The sequence below is a fragment of the Cynocephalus volans genome, chromosome 10 (assembly GCF_027409185.1).
Source record: "Cynocephalus volans isolate mCynVol1 chromosome 10, mCynVol1.pri, whole genome shotgun sequence".
Taxonomy (NCBI): Eukaryota; Metazoa; Chordata; class Mammalia; order Dermoptera; family Cynocephalidae; genus Cynocephalus; species Cynocephalus volans.
The window spans coordinates 95,767,034-95,777,471 of NC_084469.1; the positions used below are offsets into that span (position 1 = coordinate 95,767,034).

At 55.9% G+C, this 10,438-nt stretch overlaps 1 protein-coding gene and 1 non-coding gene across 2 annotated transcripts; both read right to left on the bottom strand.

Moving 5' to 3' along the window:
• Positions 1–326: 326 nt before the first annotated feature.
• EEF2 (eukaryotic translation elongation factor 2) lies at positions 327–9,373 on the bottom strand. The gene is made up of 15 exons (XM_063113299.1): positions 9,294–9,373; positions 8,110–8,324; positions 7,003–7,184; positions 6,705–6,916; positions 6,127–6,305; positions 5,866–5,971; positions 5,175–5,288; positions 4,747–4,885; positions 4,402–4,597; positions 3,791–4,049; positions 3,234–3,341; positions 2,243–2,596; positions 1,836–2,018; positions 1,621–1,753; positions 327–1,031 (listed from the first exon to the last, which is right to left on the bottom strand). Exons 1-15 carry the CDS (start codon positions 9,294–9,296, stop codon positions 838–840), a joined length of 2,577 nt encoding a protein of 858 aa, XP_062969369.1. The 5' UTR covers positions 9,297–9,373; the 3' UTR covers positions 327–837.
• LOC134389849 (small nucleolar RNA SNORD37) lies at positions 6,395–6,459 on the bottom strand. Its single transcript, XR_010024807.1, has one exon. It is a non-coding gene; the product is annotated as a small nucleolar RNA SNORD37 (small nucleolar RNA).
• Positions 9,374–10,438: the final 1,065 nt, after the last annotated feature.

Genomic DNA, 10,438 nt, shown 5'->3' on the forward strand with positions numbered 1-10,438 from the left:
CACCATCAGAACGTGTTCCAAACAGAAATTTTTAAAACTCAGTTCCCTGCTGCACTGGTCCTACTTCAGACTCAGAAGGTTGCTACACATGGAGCCAGCAGCTGCCACTTTGGACAGCACAGACGTAGGGCATTCCTACTATTCCAGAAAAGTTCCATTGGGTGATGGCAGGGAAGCAGACAGCAGGCCTGGAAGGAGTCTCTTTATCTCATAACTAGGGCCCAGGTCCTGCTATTGGAACTTCAAGGCTACACTGAACTTATTCTAGAACGGCACCTACTGCCCTGCATGGAATCTGCAAAAACGTCGCGTGAATGACGCAGAAGTCAGTCACCACCATACCAAATTTATTATTCCAATGGCACTAGTATAGCTGGAGGTGCTCATGGTGACACCGCAAAGGACTTCCTGCCTTCTAGAAGTGGTCTACCCACTTGTTCCTTCTCCCTCTGGGGGAGAAGCCACTATGGGCCATTTGCCCAAATAAACCTCTTAATGCGCTTAGATAATCTTTTTGGACATTTGAGTTTCCCTCTGAAGAAAACGGGAAAAAAAAAAGTTTTCGGTGTCCCATCCGGCCTCCCCCACCAGCCAAATAAGTCCCTGCAAAAAGGGCATTTCTGCTGCATCTGGAATCTGGAAATAGAAACAGCATCAAGTGTTAACATTGAGCGATGGCACGAAGTGGGCCCCAGGAACCTCTCAGGCAGAGTGCACTGTGGGGACAGTCTTGAGGTGTCGTTTGAGAATGTGAGGAGGTGTTGCTGTGGTCGAACAGGGTATGGGGGCTGTGCCGAGTCCCACATGGGGTGGCGGGCTGCTGCCAAGAGGGGCCGCCTACAATTTGTCCAGGAAGTTGTCCAGGGCTGGGATGCCCTCCTTCAGGCCCTTGCGCTTGCGAGTCTGGGCCACCAACTGGCTGGGAAAGGTGCTGCTGTCGAAGGGGTCTCCGGACAGGATCTGCCAGTGGCTGAACACGCACTGGGGGAAAGCCTGGCCACCAGTGTTGGACCGCAGGTCAGCGGTGAAACCTGTGGAGACGGGCAGGGAGCGAGCTCACTGGGCAGCCAGGAGACTAGCCCTGTGGGTGGGGCCTCCTGGGACCCCAGGCTAGCTCCTGGCTGAGTAAATGTCACCCATTCCCCACCCTACCCTGCCACGCAGGTATGTGTGTGCCTAAGAGGATGTCTGAGTCCACCCTGGTTGGGTCATTCAGCCAGGTGCCCTGTACCTCACTGAAGGCTTATTCCAAAGCCACAGACAGGAGTGATAGCCCCTCCTGGGCTCCTTCTGAACAGAAGCCTGAGCTACAGCTCGGTGGCCCTGCTGGCCTTGCTCCTGGGATTTCAATGCGTTACACGCCCAAAAGCCTTCCTGCCTTTGCCACAAGAGCCTTCCCCTCCTCCTTCCCAACACCTGTGCGAACCTACTAGGGGTCCACACTGGGGCACCTTCCCAGTAGAGGCGGCAGCAGCTAACCTCCCCACCCCCACTAGGCCCACCACCTTCAACACGCCTTGCTGGAGCCAGAAGCCACATTCTCGTCCCTCAGGCCGCCCTGACTATAGGCCCGCCAGGCTCTGCAGTGGGATTCAGGAGCCATGTTAGGCCAGCACTCACCAAAGGATTCATTGACAGGCAAATAGGCCTTCACGACAAACATGGGAGTGCCAGCCACCTGCGACTCCTCAAAGACATGTCCCCGCTTCTTGTTCAGGACACCGTAGATGCCACCAACCACCTGCTCTGGACACTGGAGAGAGGGAACAAAGAAAGCTGAGAACACTGCAGGGCAGGACAGCAGCAGGGCCAGAAGCAGGTGGGTGGGGCCTCACCTGGATCTCCACAAGGTAGATGGGCTCCATGAGGCGGGGCTGGGCAGTCAGCATGCTGGCGTAGAGGCAGCGCCGGGCCGTGGGGATGACCTGGCTGCCTCCACGGTGGATGGCGTCTGCGTGCAGCGTCACGTCATGCACGTCAAAACGCACACCCCGCATGTTCTCCTCACATAAGGCGCCCTGTGGATGACGGACAAAGACCCCATCAGGGCCACAGGCACACCAGCCTCAGCCCAGCAACCCCCAAGGCCTCCCTGGGGTCACACAGCTGCTCACCCCACTCTGCATGTGCCACCCCCTCCACCCCTTCCTCCCACAGGGACCTGATGAGGCTGGAACATGAGCCCCACCTCAGAGCCAGCAAACATGGGTGGCATACCCACAGGCATCTGCCTCCTGCTCACCTCCTTGGTGGCCCACTGGAAGCCGGCCACCACACTGTCCTTGATCTCATTGAGATACTGCACGCCTTTGGTGATGTCAGTTAGGATGTTCGGGCCAGTGCCATCAGGCCCAAAGCACCAGATCTTGCGGGCCTCAGCCACATCCCACTCGTACTTCTCGGCCAGGTAGCGGGCCCGCTGCTTGAGCTCCTGGCGGGCGGACACCTCACCCTTGTCGATGTCCTCGGCCAGGCCATCGGGGAAGGGCCGCGCCTTCATGTATAGCCGGTTGTGTCTGTTGGGGGACTTGGACAGGCAGAGCACACTGGACTCCTTACTGACTGTCTCACGGTACGAAACCACCGGGTCAGATTTCTGCAGAAGGAAGAGCCCAAAGGTCACATGCCCGCCTGGAGGGAAGAGATGATGTTCCAGGGAGAGGCATTCATTTTAAGTTTCCCCCACGGAAGCTGAGAAAACAGTCTGGCAGTGCACATGAAATTCAGAATAACAAATTCCACCTGGCGGTATGTAGCTATACACATTGTGCTCTTGTTCAAGTTCAAGGTGAGCAGGCTACACTAGGCTACTCCCTGCAGCATGCCCCATGCTGCCAACAGGACTGAGAAAAACATCAGCTCGTGAAACTCTAAGGTGCGTTAGTTCGTAAAAAACACGGTATAGAAAGCAAATCTGGCCTGGCCCCATTTGAGCCTAAATACGCTCAGGTTTTGTTTCACAAAAGATTATGAGAAAAACGCCATTAAATGGGCAACTAAAATGTAAAGGACAGTATTTCTATGAGACGGACAACTGGTGAGAATTATGAGGCTTGACCAGGAACAGAGCGTGTGATGAAGCCAAAGATCAGGTGTAAGACTGAGTCCTGACCCAGCCCCCTCCTCCCCCACACGCAGCAGTGTCGCTGTCTGTGCTCCTCAGCACATTTGCGCCCTTTGCCTCTGAGGGGATGCTGCATGGTGCGCTGGTGCCCGCCTGGGCCACTGTTCACCTTGATGGGGATGCAGGCGTGGTCCTCCTCCAAATCCTTGAGGCAGATCTCCAGGTGCAGCTCGCCGGCGCCCGCGATGATGTGCTCTCCTGACTCCTCGATGATGCACTGAAAGGGCCCAGTGTCAGCCCCAGGTGCTCACCCTGGAACTACGTAGGAACTACACATGGGGCCCAGGGGTTCCAAACAAAGCAGGCTCCAGCTGGCCGGAGGAGCTGGACTCCCTCAAAGCAAGGCTCTAGGGGAAGATGCTGGGGACTGGGGACTGCAAAAGGCCCAGTAAGCCTTTGTGCTGGTTATTGGCAGCAATGACCTGAAAGTTTCCAAGTCCCCTATGAAAGGGGGCAGGAAATCACCATTTAGAGGGGCAGCAGCTCCACCTGGAGAAGTGTGTGGACCCAACGTAAACAGAAGATTTTCCAAACAGCTGGAAATCCCTACTTTTGTGAGATGTCACCCAGAATCTTTAAGCTGTAGCAACCAACTCAACCACAGGCAAATCCTCCCCCTGCTGGTGGTGTGTGCACCCAGGGGTTCCCCATGCACCCTGTGCCCACCTGCACCATGGGGTCCGATTTGGCCAGCCGCTTCAGCCCCTCCACCAGCTTGGGCAGGTCGGCCGGGTTCTTGGCCTCAACAGCAACCCTGACGACGGGGCTGACACTGAACTTCATCACCCTCATGTTGTGGGCGTGCTCGAAGGTGGTGATGGTGCCAGTCTTCACCAGGAACTGGTCCACACCCACCAGGCCCACGATGTTCCCACAAGGCACGTCCTCGATGGGCTCCACGTAGCGGCCCATCATCAGGATTGTTCTAGGGAAAAAGCAAAAGGTGTCAGGAGGCCAGTCCACTAAGTTCTACCTCTCCGTTAGCCTGTGACCGCCAGGGACTACCATGAGATGTCACCTTTGGAGCCACTGCCTGCTCTCTGGGTATGGGGCAAAACTGCTACCTGGAGCTCAGGAATATCTGCATTCACCTCTAAGCTGGGGTCTCTTAGCCTCTTCAGAGAACTTACTCTTTTTCCCTTGGTTGTGATGGCAAAACCAAATCAAGGAAGAGCTCAACGTACTCTAATGTTTAAAATAAACTCCTAAGCAAGGAGCATGAGACCCCAGCCAGAGCAGGGCCAGCCACTGCCAGGTGGGGGAGCCAGGCTGCTCACCTCTGGATTGGCTTCAGGTAGAGATCTTCCTTCTTCCCGGGAGTGTAGTTGGGCCCCATGATCCTGACCTTTAGGCCGGTGGACACCAGCCCTGAAAAGACGCGTCCGAAAGCGTAGAACCGACCTTTGTCGGAAGTTGGCACCATTTTGGAAATGTACATCATAAGGGGGCCTTTGGGGTCACAGCTTTTAATGCCTGAGAGAGAAACCCCCCCAAATGCGAAAGTGTTATTACCTTGCAGCTGGGCCTTCCAGAGTCCTGCAACCTGATACCTGGCAAGGAGACATTTCCCAACCACAGAGCCACAGGGTAGCTCTCAAGGCCCACCCACCAGTGACACGTACCCATGGCAGCCTCGTCGTCCGGGGGCCCCTCGTACAGGAGCTCACAGCGGTACTTCTGGGCCGTCACAGGTGAGGGCAGGTGAATAGTGATCATCTGTAGCAACGCGTCTCCAGCCGGCAGCCAGCGGCGCATCACAGCCTATGCGATGGGGACAGAGGAACACTCACCTAAGAGAAATCTGTGGGACCCTAAATGTAAGCCAACCACTCATCTTTCTTTTCTTGGAAACTCAAGGAAGCCCATACAGTTAGAAGTCTCTTCTAGAAGGAGGAAGCAGCAGCGCATCAGAGCAGCAGACACCCCCTGACCCGCTTGCGCATGTGTCTGAGATAGGGTGGCTGCCAGTGATGCTTCACAGCAGAGGGGGACCAACTTGTGTCCCTCCACTTGAGAACCCCAGCCCCCAGGGACCAGGGCCGTCACTCACCTTCAGAAGCGGCTTGCCTTCTTTATCCTTGTCTTCACTGTCCAACTTGATTTCCAGTTTTTCAATCAGTTTTGCCGTTTCCTCCTTCTTGAAATTCATGATTGCATCAAACACCTAAATTCACAGGAGACAAGAACGCACATTTGGGAGCAGCATGAGAAAGCCCGCAGCTGCTTTCTGCTGGAGACCAAGGACAGGCACAGGATAGAGGCGGACACAGGACAGAGACAGACACAAAACGAAGGGGCTGACCCAACTGAGCGATTGAAATAAAAACCTTGTGGTAGATTACTCAAAAAACAAAACCAAACCCATCGTGACTTAACAGACAAGTGAGCAAGTTTTCACTTACAAGCTCTTGATACCCACCTGTCACCAAAGCCCCGACCTCCACTCCCCCTATCATCCAACCACCTCCACCAAGGGCAGTCTCCCTCTACCCCACTTTGCAGTCCAGGAGTGCTACAGATTTGCTTGACAGGGTGGAGCTTGAGCCTCAGTTGGCAACGGTGCCTCCTCTCAATCTCCTGCCCTGACACCCAGGGAGACGGGCTGCAGGGAGCTGACAGCAGCCGGGCAGGTACTGGCCCTGCAGGAGCCACCAAGGCCCAAGGGATGACACTCCCATTCTCACTAGCACAGCCCAGGGGATGCACACCTGCATCTGCTCACCCCGCTTCCCACTTCTCACCTTGAAGATGGGGTCCAGAATGAGCTGGCAGAAGGTCCGGGGCAGCTTCTTCCCATCAGGGCTGGTGGCCGACTTGGTGAATTTGCCATTGGCTGGATCAAAGTACCTGGCGGAGTGAAAAGGCCAGGCCCGACCAGGTTAAGGGGACCCTGTGGGACCACGCTTGGGCATGGGGACCCCATAAGGCATTGAGTGGGCCTGCAGTTGGTGCTGCGACCCCCCTGCTCCTTCCACCCGCAACTGGTGTGTCACAGGACTCACCTATCACCCCATAGCTTCTTCATCATGTCCTCCACTTTCTTGGCCCGCTCAGCAGGCCCCAGCTGGCCCTCACCCTTGGCGGCAAACTTGGCCACATACATCTCTGCAAACTGCTTCAGAGTGAAGGCCCACCCGTGGAGACCGGACCCGAAGCCGACAGTGCCCAAGATGGGGTCAATCTGCGAAAAAATGGGTGCACATGAGCAGCTGTGAGGGGGAGGGGCCCGCAGGCAGCATCTGCCTGCCCTGAGTCCCTGGGCGTCACAGGCCTCAGACGCTGGATTTCTTCAACAGACATCAGGTCAAAGTGAAGAAATTTTAGTCATCATGTGCCCAGAGTCCAACCCTGTCTGCGACCTCTCCACCATCAGGGCAGAGGACACTGGGCCCTGAGCCTGTGGTCAGCAGACAGGCTACCCATAGGTCATAGGCTAGATCAAGTCAGTTTTGGGAACATTCCAACCCACCAAAACGTTCCTGGCAAAAACATACTTTCAAATCCCTCATGAGCCCCCTCAGTCCTGTAAGCTAAAGCCACATTCCCCCAAGATGGCCCCACAGAGGGCAGCACAGCATACCATGATGTTGCCCATGGGGCCACTCTCGCCCTCCCCGTAGGTGGAGATGATGACGTTGACGTTCTCCACGATGCGCTGGAAGGTCTGGTACAGCTCCTCGGGGTCCAACTGCAGCTCGAGCAGGGCGCGGTCCATCTTGTTCATCATCAGCACGGGCTTGATGCGCTCAGCGATGGCCTGCCGCAGCACCGTCTCCGTCTGCACACACACACCTGGGGGTGGCAGGGCACAGGGTGTCACGTCACTTGGAAGGATGGCCCCAGCTTCGGGGACTGCCGCGGGGGGACCTGCTGCTTACCTGACACGCAGTCCACCACCACCAAGGCACCATCGGTGACGCGGAGGGCAGCCGTCACCTCTGAGGAGAAGTCCACGTGCCCAGGGGAGTCAATGAGGTTGATGAGGAAGCCGGAGCCGTCCTTGCTCTGCTTGATGAAATTCAAGTCGTTCTCCGAGAGTTCGTAGAACAGGGAGATGGCACTGAAGAGAGACGGGCGGGTCAGGTGACCCACCTGGCTCTGCTGCCCACAAGACCCCTGACCTCACAGCACAGGTGCATGCCTGAGGCAGCAAGGCTGTGATGCAGCACAAAGCCAGGGTAACGCCCGGAGTTCACCCCAACCTGTCCCCGCCCCTCCCCTCCCCACTCGAGAGCCACCTTTGCCCTTGCCTCTGCCAGGGCTGCGCGTCCCCAGGAACAGATACCTCCTGCCACCAACCCCACATTCAGCTCCCCAGAGCCCTCCTAACCAGACCCCTCCCTGGCACCTCAAAGAGTCATCATACCTGACTCACAATCGCAACGTGATAAGACTGCAAAATCCCAAGACTCCTCTCCCCATCCCCCTTCACCTCCCTCCGCCCTCAGCGCCAGTTGAAATGAACCCAGGAGAACGTCCTGAGCTACCGATGGACACCTAACAGCACTCCGCTTTAATGTCCACCCTTGGAGCCTCATCCCAATGGCATTTGAGGCCAGGAATTCATCATGGGGGTTCACCCTGTGTGATGCAGGACATTTAGTAGCATCTCTAGATGTCAGCAACAACTCCTCCCTGGTAACAATCATAATGTCTCCAGGCATTGCCAAGGGTGGGGGGACAGTCCCCTGAGTTAAGCCCCCTTCTCGAGAATCCATCAGCTTCCAACACCCACACACTCCTGTGCTTCTCCCAATGTCTAACTAGACATACTTCATTTTCCCTCACAGTTCAAGAAACCAGCCCCACGATTCATAGAAAAGTCCCCAGATTCACACAAAAAAAGCCCCAGAATTCACTGGAGGGTTTCAGGGGGAGAGTGATGGCTCCTGCAGTCTATCGTACCCCACCCCCCTGAACCCAAGGGCTCCCGCCGCCAGGCCAGCATCTCCGGCCCAGGGCAGAAAGTGGGGCAGAACGCTCACGTTGACTTGATGGTGATGCAGCGCTCCTGTTCATCCCTCCGGGTGTCAGTGAAGCGGGTCTCCCCGGCCCGGGCGGAGGCAATGATGCCAGCCTTGCACACCAGGGAGTCTGTCAGCGTGGACTTGCCGTGGTCCACGTGGGCGATGACAGACATGTTGCGGATGTTGGCCTTCTTGTCCATGATGGCCCGGATCTGGTCTACGGTGAAGTTCACCTGGGCGAGAAGGTGAGGCTCAGGGGCGGCTGGGCATTCCTGGAACCCGGCTTGGCACAAACAGTCGGTGGATCAGAACTCTCAGGCCCACGAGTGGGAGGGAGCTGGTCCTGATGTGTCCCCCAACGACCACCTCATCTCACTAGTCTCCTCAAATCTCCAAAGAACTGCTGATTGCGGATGTCATTCAGACTTGACAACCCAGAAAGAGGGCTGGGGAGTAAGACTCCAAGAGTGACAACAGATTTCCTTGAAACCACGTACAACGCTAAGAGACAGCAGGGGTCCAATATGCGGGGATTGAGAAACCCTTTGTGTTGCCACCGGGCCACCCTGGCTTCCCCTAACCTTTAAAACCCAAGGTCACCCCTCTGCCACCCATCCCATTAAATTTCTAAACATGCCACTAAGGGGGAACCTCGGGCAGCCCTAACAGGCACCAGCCTACACCCTCGTGGCTCAGAAAGCAGCTTCCTGCAGCTGGAAGGCACAGAGAGGGCAAGAACCTAAGCCAAGATTGCACAGCACCAGAAGACGTTTCGAAAAGAGCTTTGTAGGTCCTTCTTTTCCCATTTCCCACACACCCCCGGCCCCGGTAGAAAAATGGAGTTCAAACTCGCGGCCCGCGGGTTACATAAGGCGCCGCGACGTCTCCCCGCTGCCACCGCGGTGCCCGCCATTACAGCGCCTGCCACATCATCCTACCCAACCCCCATCCCCGCCACCGCCCGAGCTCTCGCCGGGCCCGGGCTCCTGCGAGGCGGCGGCGACCCCCGGAAGCGGAGAAGCGCCTCGGCGAACAGCGCGGCGCGCAGACATGGCGGCGGCCGCTTCCCCAGACCCCGGGGCCACCGGCCCCGCCATGTCTTCTCCCCGTCCGGGCGGCTCCCAGCGCCCCAGGCTCGGCAGTACCGGCCCCGTGGAAGCCCCGTCGCAGTCCTGGGGCACCAGACGGACAGAGCTGCTCACCATGGTGGCAGATGGCGGTGGATTCTCCTATACAGATCCGAGGGAGGATAGTCGCAGCAACAATGGCGGCGACGACGGCGGAAGAGAACGCTGACGTCAATACCTGGCCTTTTATAGGCCGACGCCGGTTGGGCGGGTCATATGACCTCGCTGCGGGGGCGTGGCGAAGCGACGCTGCGCGCAGGCGCACGGACGCGCTTCTTGTGTTAACCCATTAGGCGCCGGCGCGGCTGCTTGAGGGACAGGGTCAGCTTTCCCGGGGCGGCGGTCTGCTCCAAGCCGCTCCCAATTTGTTCGGGGACACCAAGCGAAGAGCGCCGTTTTAGCTGAGAATAATCATCATAGCAACCATATTACATTGCAAAATGGCAAGCAATTCTATTAAAAACACATTCCAAGGTGGATAGGGTCTGTGGCTTGTACCAATCTCAGTTTTCTCATTTTGCTATTGTTATGTGAGATGACACCACTGGGGGAAGCTGAGGGCAAGGATACTTGGGACCTCTCCCCGTACTGTTTTTGCAGCCCCTTGCCTATCATTATTTCAAAATAAAAAGCTTTTTTAAAGCAGATAATAATAACTCGTTTGTCCTGCAAATACACGTTGAGCGTTTACTCTGGACTGTGCACCGTTACAGGTGTTATGTGTATAGCAATCTACAAAACACCTTACTAGCTTCACTAGCTACTTGGATTTCTCTGTGCCTCAGTTTCCTCCTCTTTGTATTGGTAATCAGTACTATCTCACTGTTTTTGGAAGAGAAAAATGAACTAAATCCACATAAAGGAATTAGCACCGGGCCTGAAACCTAGTGCTCAATACACGTTAGGTATTTTCATCAGTTGTCATCGCTATTTATAAAACGTTGATTTATTTCAGCGACTGGTTTGCGGTGTCAGGCACGGGGCTAAGCGTTTTACTTGAGTAGTCTCATTTTCTATTTCATTTTCTCTCCAGGGGGAGGCGCAGGAAGACAGGTTAGCTTTTGTGTCCTAATCTGACCCCAAGAAGCAGTTGTATTTCAGATCTTTGGCTGGAGGGAATGAACTGGCATTCACATTGAACGTCTTTATTCTTTATAGAGAGCCCATCTCCATGCTTGGCACATAGTAGGCGCTCAGTATGTATTTCTTGTATAACGAAT